The following is a 21101-nucleotide window of genomic DNA, read 5'->3' on the forward strand; positions in this document are numbered from 1 at the left end:
ATGGATTCCTTCCATTGATGTGGCATCTCTTCCTTATCCCAAATTAACTGAATAAGCTTATGGATCCTCATATGCAACCCTTTGCCACCTGCTTTAATTAATTCGGCCGGAATCTGATCAATTCCTGGAGATTTATAACTTTTCAACTTCCCAATGGCTAGTTCCACTTCATCTAAGCTAGGTTCTGGCACCAACAGTTCAGCTGTATGCATTTTAATCTGTCTAATATCACCAGTATTATGAACATTTAAGAGCTCGCTAAAGAAATTTTTCCACCTATTCACAATTTTTATTGGATCTGCAAGCAAATTGCCACTATCATCCTTTACCAAATTAGTCTGGGGTTGATATCCTTTCTTAAAGTTATTAATGCCTCTGTACAGGTCTCTGATGTTTTTTCCTTATTATTTGTCTCAAGTTCAGCAATTTTGCCCTTCAGGTATTCCCTTTTCTTAGTCCTAAAGGTTCTACTAGCCTCACGTCTCACGTTACATAGATTATCCGCATTTGTTTTGTTTGGGTTCTGCAACCATTGAAATTTTGTTTGCTTCCTTCGATCTATTAATTTTGAACATTCTTCATCAAACCACGGTTTATTTTGCTTTCTCCTGTAGTATCCTAGTTTCTCTTTTGCTGAAATTTTGATGCAGTTTCTGACATTTTCCCACTCCCTGTTGATGTCCACACTTTCATTATCCTCATTTGTCTCTAAAATTTGAAACCTATTCGAAATTTCAACTTGATATTGTTCCTTTGCCTCTCCCTCACTTAATTTTTTCAAATCAAATCTTTCTGTGTCAAAATTTTGTTTAGTTCGTCTACTTACTGAAAGCCGCTCCCTCACTTTTGCTACCACCAGATAATGATCAGTGTCGCAATCTGCTCCTCTGAATGATCTCACATCAATTACATTTGTCTGCCTTCTCTTATCTACTAAAACATGATCTATTTGATTGTGTGTTCTGCCATCTGGGGAAGTCCAAGTGTATTTATGAACATCACGGTGTGGAAATTTTGTACTTTTTACAATTAAATCTTTTGACGTAGCGAAGGTCACTGCTCTGACGCCATTATCATTACTAAGTGCATGGAGACTCTCGCTGCCTATTGTGGGTTTGAAGACATCCTCCCTCCCAATTTTTGCATTGAAATCTCCTAGCAGAATTTTCATGTGATACTTGCCAAATGTATCAAATACTGATTCCAATTCTTCATAAAAGCTATCCTTGATATCATCGCTTTTGTCTTCAGTTGGGGCATGAACATTAAGGACAATGATGTCGCACCAACGTCCTTCCAAAATTACGTAAGACAACCTGTCACTAACAAATTCTACTCTCTTAACTGCTGCCCTAATTCTGCTATGAACAAAAAAACCCGTCCCTAGCTGATGATTGTCATTCCCCTTTCCATAGAAAAATGTAAAATTGTCCACTGGGATCGTGCCCTCCCCCTCCCATCGCACTTCCTGCACTGCCACTAAGTCTAACTTATAATTCCCTAATTCCCTACACACTGATTTCAGTGCCCCAGCCCTATAGAGGCTCCTAATGTTCCAGGTACCAAATCTCATGTCCTTTTTCAATTGCCGTGGTCGTGCCAAAGAGTCCGTCCTGATCCGAGGCTTGGTTGATTTTTTCGTAACACATATTTTTTTTAAAGGTGAAAGGTTGTTAGCCCTACACCCAACCCCCAACCTGGAGGACCAGGGTATCACTCTTAGTCTAGCGCATCTCCTTAGACCTGTCCGGCTTGGGTGACCCTACCATGAGCCGAAGCTCAGGCCGGCATAGCCCTAAGGGTCATTTGAGCACGCAAGCCTCCTCACCCGGCAGATTATTTGTTAATAATATCAACAATTATTATAATAGATTGGTAACAGTTCTTTTGTAGGATTTGAGGTTTTCATGGCGTCGAGTTCGTTGATAGCTGTCTTCTGGGTTGTAGCGCCCTGTAGTCTGGTAGAAGTTTATCATAACCCTGATGATGGAGGCAGCAAGGACCTCTGAAACGTTGTTAAATTTCTACCAGACTACAGGATGCTACAACCCACAAGACAGACATCTTCAAAAAGTTCCCTCGATGTTGTTTGAAAATGTTGCATCGGAAGTTTTCATTGGATGCATTGAAATGTGTCACTCTTCGTGTGGTACAGTCACAAGGCTATGCAACCATCGGAGTGACATGTGGAATAAATCATTGAACGAAAAATGGCTTTCAGACGTTTCTAGAATATCAAAACTGTCATGTTTGAGAAGTATTTGCTGTTCAATTATGTTTTATTTGCGCTGTAAATCACTACGAAGTGTTGTATCACATGTAGACTGGACATAAAAAAGAAGTTGTTTGAAAATGAGTGTCTTGTAGGATGTTGCGCCATATCGTCTGGTAGAAGTTTACCGACGTTTCAGAGGTACTTAATGCCTCCATCATCAGAAGACACTCGTCTTCATATTCGTCGCAGCGATTGTCTGAAATCTGAAGACGTTATTTGGCGAAATCCGATTTAATCCATCTAATATACACTTTAGTTTACATTAAGCTCAAGTCGTTTTATGGAATTTCTGAAAAGCTGCTCATCTTGCAAAAAATTAGTTGCATGACAAAATATAGAACTCATAAAACTCTACTTAACTTTCATATGAGATTTTTATCGACTATGCTTTTTAATACTTTTTATTGGAGCAGGAATGAAAATAAGACGCGTTAAGTTTGTGTTGTTCTCAGAAACAAATTGGAGTGACTTTAAGGCGAACCGTGATGTACAAATTCGAGCTCCCTGCAGCGTTTGTTTGATCCCTCCCACAACTTCAGGTGACAGTATCAGAAAGGGCCCGTATAAATTTGCCGCCCGCCTGCTGGGGAGTAATTTGCTGTCCACACCAGCGTCAGATTTGAAGTCAATCGAACCATTCGTGTTGGAAACACACACTTGCCGGCTTCACCACGGATTTTACTGTCCTACACCACTGACAAAACAGACGCCTTGCAAAAATAATAGTACCAAACACCCAACATGGTTTTGATTTCACATTAAGCCGTAGGTCCCAACTTACGACCGTAAATTTCATAATCACAAAGACCGAATAAACATGGGTCTGAAGGTTTTCTCTAAATATAAGCACAGAACTAAAAAGGTATATCTACGTACTTACAACACGTGACACGATACTGTTTCTGTTATTGGAATCTCCTGGTTTCTTAAAACAGTCGAAACAAAACAAAGCAACGGATTCTTCATGAGGCGATGAATAAAAACAAATGGCGAATTAAATGTCGCTCTAATCTTTTTCCTACACGACAACGCCTACTCACGTCAGCGTCGCGTTAACAAAGGCGCTTATACCCACACCATTTTACTGTTTTGCGTGGAGAGGTGGAAAAAGGGCATATGAAAATATGAAGAAAACAACTTTCACTCGTTGCATGAGCAGAGGAATGCGTTTGTTGAGTCTCGATTATGACCCAGTTCTTTTTACTTCAAATTAATTAAGGCTCTACATAGACATATATGCTATTTGCTTCAAATACCCCAAACGAAGTACAGATGGCCTTTGGAAATGAATTAATTTTACTGAATCACATTCAAGCCAAGAAATAAATAAATGACATTTATAAAATGTTATTAAGTATTAATTTGTCATATTTTAATATAAATGTTTTATTTGTTTGTAGTGTCAGTAGATTTGACCCTTTAAAGCCTAGTGGTAAACAGTTGTCCCACCTGCCTGACTGTCTATAAGTCTGCATTCATTTATGTTTGGTGTGACTGCAACTGTAAACAGCGATTATTTCCATAAACAGCGTTAACAAACTTCTTCGTAATGATGAAGTGTTTTCTTTGCGGTCCGGGCGACCAGTGCGACCTTGGCTTCAATGACGACGTGGGCGACCGTTGCGAACTGACGGCTATGGTGCCCATGGCGACCAAGGCGACCGTGATGTTAGAGCGACCTTGGTAAGGTATGGAGCCGTGGCGACCTGGAGATCTGGGCTTTCTGCGCCAAGTCACAGTAAATGTGGTATCGTAGAGGTATCGCGACGCTCGGCGTCGATTTATCAATTTATTGTCCAGTGGCTTCACCTGTGGTAAATATTACTTCTATTGATGGCGTTGCGACGCTTGGCGTCATTTTTCATCGTATTGTCTAGTGTGATCAGAAGACGTGAAGCTCCCGTGGTCCGTTCCGCCGGTGTGTTGGTATTGTTTCCTATCTGAGACATCCTCACGTAATAATCGTCTTGTCATATAAAGGATTTGTAACCCGCTCGCCATATTGTTATGGCCGTCGCGCCTGGGTTTTGTTTTTGCCCAGCAGGAATCTGTTTATAGTCCAAGGATCTTAGTGTGTGGAGACATATTGTACTCTAATATTAGTCTTGCAGCTATACAAAGGTCAGACGGAGTTGCCTAAGTTACAGGCTGCTGTCTCGTATTTTACCTTATTAGTTGTGGACGAAACAATATGACCTCGGGAATCCTAGTTCATTCGTCCCTTGGAGCTTTAAGTTTGGTCTCTGCGTCCAAGGGATTCTCTTCTTAGTTCGTAGCTTTTTAGCTGAGCTTCGTTGCTCCACAGACTCAAATCCAGATTTTGCTGGTGCAGACTCGAAGCTCCTGGGAGTTGACCATACATGCCGGTTTGCGCAGGGCTCGTTGCGGGGGTGACCAAACTTCATAATCTTAAGCTATGCGTCAGCTCGATTATTTAGACCGGACACGGATGCAGGAGACCCGTCTGGGATATTGATGAACTGGAAACACTTTGAAATCGGCATAAGGGAGACGTGATAATTCACGTTGCCGAAAGAAAGTTAAGACTATGCCATCTTGTCAGCAATAAATGTAAGTTAAACAACTAAAACATTAGACCAGAAAGATAAAAATTAGGATTTAAAATTAATCGTTTAAACATCATATTATTGTTTACTTCTTTAGACCATAGCTTAAGAACGTCGCGGTTGAGTTATTGGCATTGCGCAATCGGGATGCCCCAGGTTACGAACTCGACCGGCAGAAAGGCAATTATGACAGAATGTCATTGCCGCTTCATGCAACGTTCTTTAAATTCATTATTCAGAATGGTGTTCTTTAACTTTTCCTTTGATGAAGTTCTGTGTTGCGTTCCGTATTTCTAATCAAGCATCGCGCCATGAGCACGCATGAGTCTACTTTTAAAACACCGATTAGAGTCGGTTTAGTTGTCAGTAACGTGAATATCTATGTATTAGACGATCAGAGTTCGATTACCGGTAGGGACAGGGATCTGTCTCTTCGTATCCGCATTGAGGCCTGCGACGAATTCTCATATCTAATGGTTACCGTTAGGTAAAGCAGCCGGAGCGTGAAGCTTACCGTAGTGTAGATTCGCTGTTAATAAATCGTTTATCTTCACATCCATTACACTAAACATATTTATGGCGCGATCTTAAGGAATAATTTTGCCTGTCTTACGTTACTATAACTCGAGTGACTGTACTTCATGTCTACACAAGTTCGAGATCGAGGTTTTCACAAACCTAAACTAAATAACAAGCCCTGTAGTAGAAGATCCTGAAGGTTCGACACCTCTAATACCAAAGCCCCCCGGACAGCAAGGAGTAGAATCTCTTCCCCTGCTAGGAATCAAGTATTTCGCCCGTCCAATCCGCATGCAGTTTCTTTACAAACTGACATCTCTCGGCCTTTGTTATTTAATTGCTTTATAAAAGATTCCTTCCTCCGAAATGTTGACCTAGATAACCTGCGTAGTCTGAGGAGCCCTATTTGCTGATCGTTACGAATTCTGAACTCAGTAGCTGATGACGTCTTGTTGAAATCTCTTCAACTTCTGTACTTCCTGTTTTCGATCTCAATCCGGAAATTTATTTGCTCTGGGCACTATTACAGCCTATTAGCTTCCAAACACGGGGGAATCGTTGTTTGACGGCGCACAACTGCAATCGCAGCATATTTGTATGTTTGATTCCGATGGATAATCGCGGAGGATATAAAATAATCACAGAAAGATAAGATTAAACTTGCTCCTTGACATCTTTGCACTTTGTTTGCATGAATTAGCCAAATACCGCGCTCTTTTGCGTAATTGGCTTGGGCGGATTTGCATCTGTCCTGAGATCTCTCTCGCGATTTTCCTCAGTATTTACTTTGAATTTCTGAATAGTACCTTGAAACATGTTAGGGATATCTTCCAAATTCAAATATACATGCCTTTTTTAATCTTTCATAACATATTTGACTAACTGTAAACGTTTTCTAAAGCGTGTTGAGAGAGACAGAAATTTTACAATACTGTATCCAAATATCGTTAAAAGAATTTAAAATAAAAAGTACATTATATCATGAAAATGCATCAGCCGTTCTCGAGTTTTTGTGTGCGTGGGACGGACGGACTGGCGGGCGGGCAAGGCACTAAATCGGCGCTCCGCTGGGTTGTTGCGAACGCCCCTAAAAACGTGACGAGTTTCCGAACTGTTTCAGGGCGATGACCCATTAATAGTTGTAAGGTGGCGTGTGGTCTGTTTAAAACACGTCTGCAGCTGGTGTGATTTAGGTTATTTGTGTATTCTAGAGAATATCTTTTAGAAGAATATTAATAATCGCGTGACAAATAATTTTAGAAAGTAAAGTACACACAAATAACATTCGGATGTTAGAGGTGCGATCCTTGGAATCCCCGATGTTCACGACTTTCGCTGGGAATTATTTTGGAACTTCTTATAAATACATTTCTATATTTGTTGTCATTACCAATCAATCTTCAATTTCTGCTAGGCGATAAAGGCATTGAACCACTGAACCGGTTGATCGGCAGTTGTAGTCACAGAGATAATGGGAATATATCAATAAACGTGTCTGTAAAGGAGCTGAGAAAGTCGTTCACATCCGATATAATGGGACATATGAACGGTCGCCATGTTTATACACATTATGAAGTCGTATTTGCAACACATTATTTCAGAGATGCTATCAATATTACAAGAAAAGTTGCTTCAATGTAAGTTATTTTTATATAGAATTTTATTATAACAAGAAATATGTTTATTATTATTAATGTCGAAGTCTGATGCCATAAATAAAGAAATAATAGCCTACGTCATATATGATGCACCAGTTTTAATGTCGCAGGTTGTATATTTAGTGACATGATATATTTGATAGTTCAACGTTCAGGTATTTCTGATTGTGGTCTTCTTGGTCGTGAAATACAGTGCCACGACTCAAGATCCCACATCTGAACTCTCACTTGATGCAAGATTGATGTATCTGCAGTCGTTAATTATGACTGTAGATGGCTGTCTTCTGGGTTGTTGCATCACGTAGTCTGATAGAAGTTCACCGACGTTTCAGAGGTGTTTGCTCCCTCCGATGATGGAGACAGCAAACACCTTTGGAACGCCGGTAAATGTTTACTACAGACTACACGGCGCTACAACCCAGAAGACAGCCATTTTCATACTAGCCGCCTTGATAACCTGAAATCTCACAAATGCAACTTTATTCTTCTGTTTTTAAACAATATACTACTACGAATTAAGGTATATGTGGTGCATGAAAATGTTAAATTATTCTTACTACACTTCGTCTAACATGAGTATAGGCTATAATACAGCAGACGTCCTTATGGCAAATTCTGACAGTCTTGAAATCATACTTTTGTTATACTTTGCTGCACGAAACACGGACGTAATTTGTAGAACTGTCTGAACTTCGATATTCTCCTTCCAGTAATCACAGTTGTGTCATGCTTATCTATTACCGTCTCTGACATGTGCGACAGGCCGAACCATCCAGCATGTTACAACATCTCTTTCACATGGGTCTTCTCTTCTGATCGAATACTTGGTTGGATTCGGATCTTTGTAACCGTCTAGGTAACTACAGTTTAACTGTTATTAAAAATGTTACTTTATATGTTAATTACGATTTATGAATCTCATTCTTGTATATCTCACTTCTGGTCTCTGTTCGTTTGAGCTTTATCCTTTTTGTGTGATTGTTAATCTTGTCGTCTACCAAATGCTGCCACATTACTCTAGCGCCGTGATTGCGCGGCAACTTCTCCGGCACGGTAGAGAGGCAAGAAGTCTAAACAAACGTTTGCAGGCGTTTAGTAGGAGTAGTTTTTGATTATTAATACTGCATAATGTATATAACACTTTTAAATATTACACATTTTAAATTTCATATGTTATGCATTTCAGGCCATTTATTTTCATATTTAACAAATTTATTTATTAATTTATTGTATGTTTTGAAACGTTAAAATTAAGAAAGCTGTCATTCTTTTGTGCGAACACCGCTATTAGCGAAGCCTGCCTTTGAACACAGTTTTATGTGTATCAACTATTTTATTTGCGTTGTCCAGGAGCACTGCTATCGTCTACACGGGTTTGCGTTTTGTTTTGCCATTTTGTTGTGTTTTGCCATTACTCGGAGAGGTGTACAAACCTAACTGATGTTAAGCATGGCTCTTTTGAGTTAAACAATAGGTGACGTCAGCTGCCACGTTGCTTAGCAACGTACGATATTGTTAGGCCAAGGAACAGGAAGGAGCGAGGAGCAATGACATTGATTTTAGGTGAGAGTAGCTTTAGAAATCTGTGAAGCGACGAGAAACGTAATGAAAAAAAGTGGACTTACTAGAAACTAGTATGCGCTACTGGAATGCGGTCATTTATTCAAATATTAGGGTTTCTCGATAAAAATGCTTTGAAATTGTCTTCATTGAATTTTACAAATAAACTAGTCCATATTAAAATTAGCTTTTGTACTTTTTATGCGTTTCTTGCATGATGTGCACGAATTGAAAGCACGTTTGTCTGTCCGTCCGCATAGTCCAACTCGAGAACTGCTGGACAGATTTGGATGAAATTTGGTATGTACGCGTTTTGAGGCTACCCGAAAATCGGACTAACGAACTTTTGACGTGGAATCGACACTAGCCAGCGTCATACAGTGATGTGTGGCAATATATCTTAGAAAAATACATCGTGCTGAAATACATGAACATACGTTTTAAACTCTGGTTTCTTCCTTTTTTGTTGATTCATTTGTTTGTTGGAGACTCGTTGTTCAGAGAACAGAATATATTCAGAAGACCTGGACTTTCTATTATAAACTGATCAATAAATGTAATGGTAACATACGAGGTATGCTGCATTGTCAGTTATCTCACTTAGACAACTTTATTTTCTAAGTTCACAAATCACGTGTTTTAATTCATTCTTTAGGTAACAGTATTGAAATAACTACACATGATATCTTCTATAATTCCAATTACATTTTTATATGCCTCCTGAACCCCTATGCTTCGTAATTGACACCCCTCTTACAAGAACTTAAGTTCTACCTCACACGGCTCCCTGGTTGTTAAGGGGATATTAGTTATTCTTTAAAGAAATTAATCACGCACGTACGCAACTAAATTGGGATGAAATATAAGTTTGTTTTACAACATCTATTGCAAGAACTTTATTCATCTGTATTCATTATACGACTTTTCACAATGAACAGCTGTTGGGTTAGTAATAAGGCCTCCGCTATTTTTATGGTTGAAAAAATAAAATTATCTGTCTGCATTTCATGTTGTAATGGAATATTCAGTAAGAAATTGTAATTATATATCCCGTAAACTTACTTTCATTAATCTTAGTATTTGCATAAAAGACCCAGATATCCCTTGTACCTTTGGACATAGTGGAAATTAAAATAAATTCCAGCTTTTATTTGATTCATCCTGCAGGTACCAGGTTCGATTTTAGACCTGGTTAGTACCTGTTATTAGTAGTATTTTTCATTATACTTAGACGGTATTCGGGAAAATTAGATTATGAACGTTTGTAATTTATGGTAAATGGTCATCCTTATCATATTCTGGACTTCATAACCCTGGAAAACGTATATCGCCGCCATATATTCTACAGAGCAGAAAATGCTGCTAATATCTACGTATTTTTCATAACGTTTGTCGTGATTGTATTCAGTTGTTCCGCACGAATGCTGGGAAAATTTCTTGAAACAGAGCACAGAGTATTTATCCCTGGACATTTACAATTCACTTTACACATATAGTCTACATTAAACAACATATTCATTTGATTTATCTTCATTGAAACCCTACGCACTCTGTGATAAAAATTAATAACGCACCCTACTAAATGTAGCATCCTCATAAAGTCGATATTATTCTCAAATCACATCAGACGTTTATGATTATTGGATCTGTGTGTTCACGGACGGAGAAGTAATCTCTTTTCTGAGTATAAACGATGCTTAGCCTCACGCACAGTGCAGGCTGAAGGTGACTTGTGCACTACACGAGTGGTCCATGAGGATGCTGAACGTATCGAGCGGGCCCAGCTGCCCCCAAGTGCTGCTGATCGATCCAGCCAGCTCGTCCGTCCGTCCATCCTGGGATTGATGATACCGAGTGCTATTGTACGGACAAACCAACATTCAGAGCAAGACTTTTAACTGGGTTAGTGTTACCTGAAGATCGTGGCAGATGATCGCTGGTGACGGCCGCACCGCGGCTGTACTTCCTCATGACCCCACCATTCTAGCGTGACCCTACGATCAGAAACCTCACGCCAGCCGCGTCGTCTCGGCAGCTACGACTTTCTCACGGCACTCATTCTGTCGCGTCCAGGCACTCCGCTACCATTCACTGAGCCGCCTCCACCATCGCTTGCTGATTCTCCCGCTTCTGCCACCACTAGGGCGTGCCTGAAGCCCGCGCCTGCGCACTTCTGCAACTCATTGATTTTCAGCGAGGATCATACAATAAAAGCCATGGGCAGAGGGGTGTGAGAGAGAGTAGTTGGCTGTACAGGGGGTGGGTTCTCAGGTTACGGGGTCATACGACGTCGAAGGGGATGTCAGAGATGATGACTGGGTACAGAAATGAAGGACATGCTCACCACATTCAAGTGGTGCTTAGGCAAGTGGCCCGCATAGACCACTTTTCGTTATTGCCACTACAGTCATTTGTTCTGCGAATGGCGTCCAGTGGCTCTCGACGATTTTAGGTGTTTCGTCCTGTGTCCAGGAGGCCACACGCTGCTGAGATCAACTGCTTTCAACAAGCAAGTAGCTAAACGCTACCCCAGGCAGCAGGGCCTGACTTTGACCTTCTGAGGCCCCTACAATTCGAAAGTCGACGTATACATTTATTATTCTGAGTGAAGGAAACATTAAGAATGACCTAGAAAACCTCTCCTTTTGTTTACAAAGACTCAACATTCCTTGCCGAACATACATACATTCAACTGTTTCATTCATGATCTTCCACTGCACAAAATGCAGTGTTTCTATCAGTTGTCGTCATTAAATCAAAAGTTCAATGAGAAATTGCCATGCTGCTATTTTCTGTTTTCTGCATTACCTTTTAACGAAAGCTACAAATACTGAAGCTTTTGATTATGGAAATAGTTTCATTGCCTTTCTTTAAATTACGTCCTTATAAATTTTGAGTAACGGAGATTACCTCGGGTAAAGTTCCTAGTTTCATTGTCCAGGTTCGATCTGGATACACTCAGGATACAAGTTGAATCGTAGGTGTACGGGCAGGCCTTGCCTCGCGAGCCATGGTAATCAAATTGATGGGTCACAGACAATTCGTAACATCATTTGTTTATATAAACTTCGTAAGCCTGGCAACCGAAGTGTTGGACGTCAAATTATCGCAGCAAACAACACTCTCGTGGTATTTACGAAGTTCCTCTCTGCATGCACGTTGGATTGTCTGGTCGCTATACGTTGGCAGACCTCAGTACTAAAATGTTTACCGTTTGTGGGCGTCTTCGCGTCTAAATGATGCCTCCCATATTGAACACAGAACGCAGAAGAAGAAAGTTCCCGTTATTGCGTTACGCGGTCTTCAACCCACACTTTGCTTCACACCGTACGTGACGCATAACGCGCTCTCTAACCTACGTAAATTCCAGCGTGTTGAAGATGGCCGTCTTCTGTCGTCAGAGTGGCGATGGAGACAGTGCGATCCCTTGAAACGTCTGCCAATACGTACCATATTACACGGTGAAACGTTCCAGAAGGCAACCTTCTTTTCTCCTTTTGCATAAGAACCTGAAATCCCAACCAGAAATATTACTATATTTAGATTACTTTAATTGTTTTGTAATGAGCCGGGATAGCTCAGTCAGTATAGTGACTAGCTACGGGCTGGACGACCGGGGTTCGATCCCCGACGGGGGCAGAGGATTTTTCCTCTAGCCTCTGCGTCCAGACCGGCTCTGGGGCCCACCCAGCCTCCTCTACAATGGGTACCGGGGGGTCCTTTCCCAGGGGTAAAGCCGGCCGGGGCGTGATGCTGACCACTCACCCCCATCTAGTGCCGAGGTCAAGGAAGAGAGGAGCTATACCTCCACTCACCCCAAACGCCTACATGGCGTATAGTGGGACAAACTTTACTTTAATTGCTTTGTAAGGAAGGGTAGGCTTATTGTATCAACGTGTCTGTATTTCTGTCCGTCTTTCAGTCACCGATGATAAGTTTTTGGCCCAATGACCGAATTTCATGCAACGCAATATGAGCATCATGACACCCGGCGTTTTGGAAGTGAGTACTACCTTCACCATCACCACCCATTGTCCTGATTATGAACGCAGTACGTATCTCTGAAACGTCGATCAACTACGAGACTATACGGCGCAGAATCCCAGAAGGCTGTCAAGTTCATACTCGCTGCCGCAAAGACCTTAAATCTCACTTTGTGCTTAGTTGCTAGGTAATCGAATTGATTCTGTTTTAATTAAATTGTGTTTATATAAGTGTATTTATCATTAATGAATATGTAAACAGTACATAGTTTATTATTACATGTTATGTAATTAAATGCAACGTTAAAATATTTAAGAACCTATAAACCTAAATTTACGGGTTGTATCCTGTTGCGTGTTGATCTTTAGGTTAACATTTCGTTGTGCAGACGGACTGTCAAAACTAACCTATATATCTGTTATAATTGTAGTACGCTCACAGTCATTATTGGCTGATCCTTTCAATTGACATTAAATGTTGAAAAAAATTAGCGTTATGGAGTAGTGTTCTATAGAATTTGATAGTCGCCCAGGTTTTCAGGAATATCCGCACGTTTAATGGAACTCAGAAGTTCATTACCGAGTTTACAGTATCCAAATTCTCTTTACATAATTAATCCATTCTCCTGTTACTTCGTTTCTGTAAGACCGAATATTCTCATTTCCCTACAATTTAAGTGTTCTGTAGGCCTGTGCCACACTTTATCAGAATCTATGTAATAATTTCAAAGAAAATCATGAGAACTGTCAACCTGTTCTCCACATCAAGCATTAATTACCCGCATTTTGTGCAAAGAACGTCTACAGGTGTATCCAGGATTTAAGGGAATATAATTGTCTTCTTAAAACCCTCTTATTTTTTATTGGCCTATCTCGTGTTACTTTCCGACCGTCGGAAGTGAGGTTAAGTCTCCAATTCTTTATATCCTTCGACATTTTCAAATCCATCGGTTCCTCTCACTTCCATCGTTGCTTTTATTTTGAGTTCTCAGTCCTTTATTAAAATCTACAACTGTTTTTGTGAGATGATAAAGTTGCGTCATATTGTGATAAATATATATTTGTTTTAATCTTGTCAGTCTAATCACAATAAAATTCCTATTAAATATTAAAATATTACTATAATTAACATTTAAATATTTAAAATATAGATGATGATCTAATGTAAATCGAACATTTCGATAGAGAACATCATTTAATATATTTTAAATATTTAAATGTTAATTATAGTAATATTTTAATATTTAATAGGAATTTTATTGTGATTAGACTGACAAGATTAAAACAAATATACAACTGTTTTGTTGAGTCTTTTTCTGTTTAGTTTTATATAATGAAATGAAACGAACTTCCTTCATTGCTGTGTGTAAAGTAAGATATACAGCAGTCTTACAGTGTACACTTCCCACACGAAATCCAATTCACATTCATAAACACGGCAATAAACTGATGGGCGGGCGGGCAGACAGACAGACAGACAGACAGACTGACTGACTGACTATAATTTTCCATAGGGATTTCTCAATTTTACGCACGTGTTATCTGCTTCTTAAGGTACAATTTGGCTGCACGCGACAGAGACAAGCGACCGAGGCAGGCGACAGAATTGCGAGACCGAGACTGGTCGCTTCCTGTCTGCTCTCTGTACAATCGTATGAAGTACAATTACGAGCGCGAGACAAAGACAGGCGACAGAGACAAAGCACAGGAGACCGCTCTCGGACCAGTAGTGTCTCGCGACGGGCTCAGGCAGCACGTGTGTTGTTGAGTAAAATAATGGCAGAAATTAAATTTACCGGTGACCAAGATGAGCAATTGGTAGAATTAGTAGCAGAAAACCGACCACTGACCACCGACAGAAAGATCCTTCTTCACGTCTGGTTTTGAATATTGAACTCATAGGTTTTCTTTGTTTCTTTCGCAACAAATAACACAGCAACACATCATCTTCTTCTTATTCTTCGAGTAACCTTTTTAGAAGCATTTGTGTACTCATTTTTCACAGAATATATGCACGTATGTCTCAACAAAACAAAGAAAACAAACACTTTGCCGCGTGTCTCGGTCGTCACCTCAAAAGTGTGTGGCGACAAGCTGCGATGTGTCCGTCTTCCGTCTCTGTCGCCTGCCTCGGTCGCTTGTCTCTGTCGCGTGCAGCCAAATTGTACCTTTAGTGTAACTGAACTGTCTCAAGTACAGATGTCGTTTAGCGCTCCAGGGTAAAATGATTACGCACAAAAATTCTGCTGCTATTTATTTGCCAAATTGTTGCTACAGGTAAATCGCTGTGAGTTTGGACATGGTCGCCGGCTTCGCGCACACAAGGTCATGCGTTTTCTTACAGTGTTAATCTCTACCTTGATATTGGAGCCCATGTTAGTAAATGCCTAATTGCCTTTATTTAATTACGCGTTTCAGAATTTATAGTTTATTATATGTATTTCCTATCTCTTCACAGGCATCTTTATGAATTACTGAACCTTTTCTGAGCAGTCATTTTAACCTTTCAAAGCCGAGTGGTAACTATACATATCAGCCTCGTTAACAATCAGTGAATTTTCTTTTTGTATTTGTGGATTTTTTATCATTCCCAATGTCAACACGGATTGTATCCATAAATAGCATTAACCAGCTGATCTTCGCAATGGTAACGCGTTGTTTTCTTTGCGGTACGGACTGAATTCCTAATTAATATTCAGACAGCCGTCGGCTATGAAGGGTTAATCTAACTGTCCTATTGGTTTGTCACTGCTTTCATATATTACTGCTTTTAAAAATGTTTTTAATTTTGGAATTGTTTTGTAAACTTTAATGCATATTACAAAATAATTATATAAATTAAAACATGTCGAAATTAGGTGAATGGAACTACTATGTTTACAGTTTATACGAACGTACGTACGCTCACCGAGAATTTTGTAATGTGCCCAGTACATTAATTTGGTGTGCCGTGAGATAAATACGTCTTATTGTGCTGACGTCATAGAGAATGAGATTGGCTTGCCTTTGTATTTAGAATTCTTAAACAGACAATTATATTGACGCTAGAAAATTTGCCGTCAATAATGACTGTAAAATCTTATGCAGTACTTCAAAGATCACGTTGAAAAGTCTAACAAAGCAGCTTATTAAAATTAAAATTGCTACTTATCTTTGCTTAAGTAAAGAATACAGTATGATTTAATTTGGTGGAAATAGTGATTTTAAAATATGATCACCAATCAACAAACCAAACAACACATATATAATATAGGAAGAAATATGGAATGGAAATGTAATATTATCACTGATGCATTTTTAGAACTTTAGCTGCTGTTTCATGTTTCTAATTTATTCTTTCAAATTATGTGTTTGGAAACTTGAGATGATTCTTATACATAATTCTAGTAGCTGTGTGTTTACCACGTTGATCTTTTAACCAGAAGTCTTAAATTAGGCAGGCATCAAATAGATTGGCCAATTCCGTGATTTCCAAGGAAATCATTTTATCACCTTCGAATTGCCCGTTCTTTGTGAAGGATGTCTGTGCTCGACCTACACCAGTGCCGGATGAGACTTAATCGGTCGGGTTGGGTTTGTTTACATTACGATACATGTGATTTCTTCAGGATGTCTCAGGTCTTGTGTGGTTCGTTCCATTTAGGTTACAGTACGTGAGATTAGGTTACCATTCGTTTCATAATGTGAAATTTAAAAATTGTATCTGTTGTCTTGTATGGGGGTGAAAATTAGTCTCCAGTTCAAAGGAAGAACGCAGATTAAGAATGTCTGAGAACAGGTTCCAGGGATAATTGGTCCTAGAATACGGACACAAACCGGAGAAGGAAATTGCACAATGCGGACTTTCATATTAAACTCTTTATCTAACCTTACGGTGATCAAATCCAGGATGGTATGGGTGCTACATGTAACACACATATCAGAAATACGAAATGAGTACAAAATTGTAGTAAAAAAACCTGAAGGGAACAGTCCATTTTAGGTCCCTAGAAGTAGGCCTGATTGGGAGGATATTAAAATGGGCTTGAGGATGTGGACTGGCTTCGTGCAACTCTTTTTTGAAGACCTAGTGTCCTTTTGATACCACGAAGGGCGGAACGTCTTTATTAGCTGAGAGACTACTGGTTTCTCAAGGAGTATTTTTTCATTGGAATCGTCACCGGCGTATGGGTCGGCACTGTTAAGGTCGGCATGGACTTTGTGGTCACAGTCTTTGTTTCCTTTGGATAAAAGTGAATTTTGGCGTTCGCGTAGTTTTTAGGTTAGGATACTGTGTTAGTGTCGTCGTTATTTTTGAACATGCGGTGTGTGTGTGTGTGTGTGTGTGTGTGTGTGTGTGTGTGTGTGTGAGAGAGAGAGAGAGAGAGAGAGAGAGCGCGCTAGGTGGCAGTTACGTCTTGTCCCACGTCTGCCATCTGTTAATGCTGTGTTGGAACTAATACACCGGATTCCATTTTAATTACTTTCGTGTTCCACCAAAAGGCTAAAACTAATGAATAATTTGACATCAAAACATTTCATTACAAATATTTAAACCCATTAATGTGAAAACAGCAGAAATTATCGAAATCATTTCGATGAACAATGTTGTTTTGTATAATTTGAATCTCACCGAATATGATTGGCAAGCTTGTTTAGCTGTGAAGATCGTCACTTCCGTTTTCCAGAATATGTTAGAATTGTCCCTAACTTCATTCCAATGAGAATCTAGAAGTTTCGAAGGAAGTTAATTTCAGTCGTTACTTCTGTGAAGCTCGTAAGGTAGTTCTGTTTGTTGACGTGAAAGCAGTTTGTAGCCTGCAGATTGATGTCTCGTTGAAGGTATCATGGCAATTTTCAGGCTCTAAAGCAGGTGTGAATTGAATGGGTCCAATTTAACCGTTTGGTATCAGCACGTTTTTTAGTCTGCTAATTTGTAATAATTTTGTTCTGCGTAAATTCTGCCTAGATTAATAATGCACTGCTGTAGGCGTACGTTGAGAACCACAGTTCAAAGTCTGTTCGTTTGACTTTAAAAGTGATTGGTTATTTTTGTTTTTACATATAGGGGGAACGTATTTAATATCGATTTATCTGGTATTTCATGCAACTTTGCAATTTGATTAATTTAGTATATACATAGATGCACAACAAAACAATGTGTTTAGACTTTTATCTGTGTTATTGTTCAGCGTTGAAGGTGGAGACAGCATGTTCCTTCGAGATGCTGGTGTACACCAGAAGACAACATGGAGTAACAACACAAATGGACAGTCTAAACTGGCGTTGCTATTGGAATATAAATGATACATAAAAAGAAGTGGCTGCAGATCTATTTGTTAGTGGAAATTGAGATTATATTCGGAAGTTCTTTGAATAGAAATGGGCACAGTTACTGAATAATTAAGTGGTTTTTAGATATTACTTGGAGTTTATATATATTACACACATTGGGCAGGCTGCCATTGTGGGTTATTTTAGCAGTGGTGGCCACAATGCTTTTTTATTTTTTGTTATGACTGCCAAAGTCAATTTGTTATGATATTACTGAGGATGGCTACTATATGGTGACCATGAAGCTGAGTCTCTACACTCCTACATGATGTATACTGACAAACTTCTTGCAAAATTTATTGTTTTGCTAGTGGTTTCATTAAATTTCACAGAATTTGTAGTTGCTGGAAAAATGTGCCCAAATACAAGACCAAATATTTATCTTGAATGTTAACTTCACTAGTATAACAGAAAATATATGTTGGTAATTAGTGTAATTGTGTCATAACACAATTGGGGCAAAAGAGGTGCAAGTAATCAGTCACCCATATTTTAAAGATATGCTGAAGATTACAGTTGTGTGACTTCGTATGAATCTTTTATTTTATGTGTTTGTTAGAACAGTTAACATACAGATTCAGCTACCATCTCCTCCCTCACTGTAGTGCTTTCCGTTGTTCATCTGTCATTTACTCAAAATTGTTACTTGACTTACATAGTGACATCAACATTGCAAGAAAGTTATTTTGGAAGTTTATTTATATGCAACATATGCTCCCTCAGTTGCCTAACATGTCAATGAAATATTATGTTCATTTTTATATTGTCTGTTGACATTTACTTATGTTTTCTTGCATTGGTTTAGTGTGTCTAGATGTATATAATTTCTCACTAAAGTATGTATTCATTAAGAACAAATTCTGTCAATATCTGTGCAGAAACAAATACGACCTTAGAAATAGATTTTTTCCATTATGTTAGACCCTAGCACTGTATAGTTTCTTATTTAAACTTTGTGATAGTGATATAATATAATAACTCTGCTAAAATGTGGAGCATTAGAATGGCGTATGTGATATCACAACATGACAAGCATAAAAGATGAGATTTGAATGTGTTGTTTATTGCACATTACAGGAGAGCTCTTCAGTGTTTTTCTTTTTTTCTTTCTGTCTCCAGATAATTTGGGGTATATATATATCAACTAGTATAAAAATGGCAAAGTGGGGAGAAGGCGATCCTCGTTGGATTGTAGAAGAGCGGCCTGATGCTACAAATGTTAACAATTGGCACTGGTAAGGATATTTCATTGTAAATTATGTCATAAACTTTCATAGTGACTTGCAGGAATGAAGGCAGTTGGTGTGAGATACAAATTGTCTCATTGCCCTCGCTAGTAATTCTTTGCTCACTTCCAGTGCTTACATTGCAAGCTTTAGCAGTATGTTCTTGCATTTTGGTAACATTGTGGACTGGTATGCAGGCATCTGCCATATAATTTAAGTAACTGATTAGTTACCAATTACTTGAGTGAGTGTACAGCAACTGACAGAAGCTCATTTGAAGATGATGGTATGTGACCGTAGATCTGCAAAATTGTCAAAAACTCATTGCCTTTATTTGTGTTGGTGATTTTAATTAATAGTTTTTTTATTTTGTTATATTATTGACACCTTCCCATTTATTCATTGGAAAAGTGCCTGAGGAGTGAGCCCCAGTATACAGCAAGTTTGCCCAATTTTTATGTTGGTGGTCTTGGGATGGTTATGGAGTTGGACACTGTACTGGACTTCTGTGATGAATGTCCTGGATTTGAGATTATCAGGACCTAGTGATGGATGGAGTTTGTGCATTGTATTAATATTATCTTGTATTCAGTCCTTTGGAAATGATTACTGAGTAGGTTTATCTGGAAAAAAAGTATTTCATTTGAAACATGCATGGACATTAAAGGAAATGTTGAGAATGAGAATACTAAGAAGTGCATCAGAATTTAAATTTAAGGGAAAAAGACCGAAGGGATGACTGTGAACAAGTTGGTGCAGCCAAGTACTAGAAGACATGAAGAAGAAGAAGAGTGAGCAAAAAAGTTGAAGATTGTGGGGGGAAGAATAATAGATTAGAGGCTTTTTATTAATTGATCCATTATAAAGTGGAGACAATGTTAGAAGAAAATTAGGTTGCTGAGCAATAATGCTGTAGACTGGAATTCAGGGTAAGCAGTATGTATCCTGTTGTCTGGGACCGAGCTCTGTAGCGCTGGAAGGAATGCAGTGGCAAAGAGCAGGAAATGTATCAGCTCTTCAAAATGAATGTATTGACTGAGTTTGTCTTTGCTCCACTTGCGAAGTCTGCATGCTGATTTCAATTAGTGAATGCCAGTATTACCAAACGGGAATATAATTCACTGAGGGAAAATCTTGTCTGCATCGTACATCACAGGCTGTTAGTCACCGTCTTCTCACCGCAGAGGCATATTTTCAGGGTTGATATTGTGTACACTGGATAAACAGTGGCATCCTGATTGTCTGTGTCAGTTTCCTTATTCTTCCTCCTGTCTTCCTGTACCTCATCCCTCAGGGCTAACGAGCAGGGACCCAGACTATAGTTTTCCTCTCACTTTGTTCCTTTAAATCACAATTATCTCAGTATTCATGATCTTTTCATCTCATATTATGCTATGTGAAACAGTTTTGGTACATGGAGTAAGAGTCATTAAATAACGTGACCTGTTTTCGTATTTATTTTAGGACTGAAAAAAATGCTTGTAGCTGGTCTGTGGAGAAGCTGAAGGAACTTCTGGTGAATTTACGAATTGAAAATGATATTGGTAAGATTGTAATTTGTATTTTATCAGTGTACATCCATATTGAGGGTTTTATGTTTACATTTTTGATGATTTTTGTGTTCATTATTAGGTGCAGAATTGTTGAACATTTTGATGAATAATAAAAGTTTAGATACTAGTTAATTTCCATGTGCGAAACATAATTTCATCTTTGCATTATTATGATTCCTTGTATTTACATAACTTTAAAAGATTTTTGCATGGGATTAGAACTGTATAACAACCCTAATCCAGTGACATGTTTTGTGAGAAATATGTCATTAGAAGAGAATGGAGTAAGTTATGTCCAGAAGATGTAAATCAAAATTCTTAGGTGTATGATCACAACAGTGTAAAATTGTACCTCTGTTTTGACAATTTAACCAAGTTTTAAGATAAACAAATAGAAGTTGAGTTTCCATAGTACATATTCATAATAATAAACATTTTTGTTGTGAA

At 38.8% G+C, this 21101-nt stretch overlaps 2 protein-coding genes across 8 annotated transcripts in view; one reads left to right on the forward strand and one right to left on the reverse strand.

Annotated features, from left to right (window-relative positions):
* The window catches only part of mAChR-A (muscarinic Acetylcholine Receptor, A-type), a 64418-nt gene extending 52778 nt beyond the window's left edge, over positions 1–11640 (reverse strand). Inside the window, exons 1-2 of the mRNA XM_087352205.1 lie at positions 11490–11640; positions 10493–10752 (exon numbers count right to left, since the gene is read on the reverse strand). The gene's annotated coding sequence lies outside the window, so the exon portion shown is untranslated. The remainder of the gene's footprint in view (positions 1–10492; positions 10753–11489) is intronic.
* LOC110831544 (activator of 90 kDa heat shock protein ATPase homolog 1) overlaps positions 1–21101 on the forward strand; it is a 71878-nt gene that overhangs the window by 42116 nt on the left and 8661 nt on the right. Inside the window, exons 1-4 of one of the 7 annotated variants that reach the window (XM_022067669.2) lie at positions 17220–17414; positions 17734–17879; positions 18995–19110; positions 20566–20645. In XM_022067669.2, the coding sequence (XP_021923361.1) occupies positions 19031–19110; positions 20566–20645 (160 nt within the window). In that variant the 5' untranslated portion in view covers positions 17220–17414; positions 17734–17879; positions 18995–19030. Of the gene's footprint in view, positions 1–17206; positions 17415–17733; positions 17880–18994; positions 19111–20565; positions 20646–21101 lie in introns of those variants that run through there. The other 6 variants (XM_022067671.2, XM_022067673.2, XM_022067674.2 and 3 more) reach the window with 6 other exon arrangements.

Source organism: Zootermopsis nevadensis, unplaced genomic scaffold (genome assembly GCF_977971745.1).
Source record: "Zootermopsis nevadensis isolate Lab colony 2312 unplaced genomic scaffold, Znev_1.0 Znev_ptg000002l, whole genome shotgun sequence".
Classification (NCBI taxonomy): domain Eukaryota; kingdom Metazoa; phylum Arthropoda; class Insecta; order Blattodea; family Termopsidae; genus Zootermopsis; species Zootermopsis nevadensis.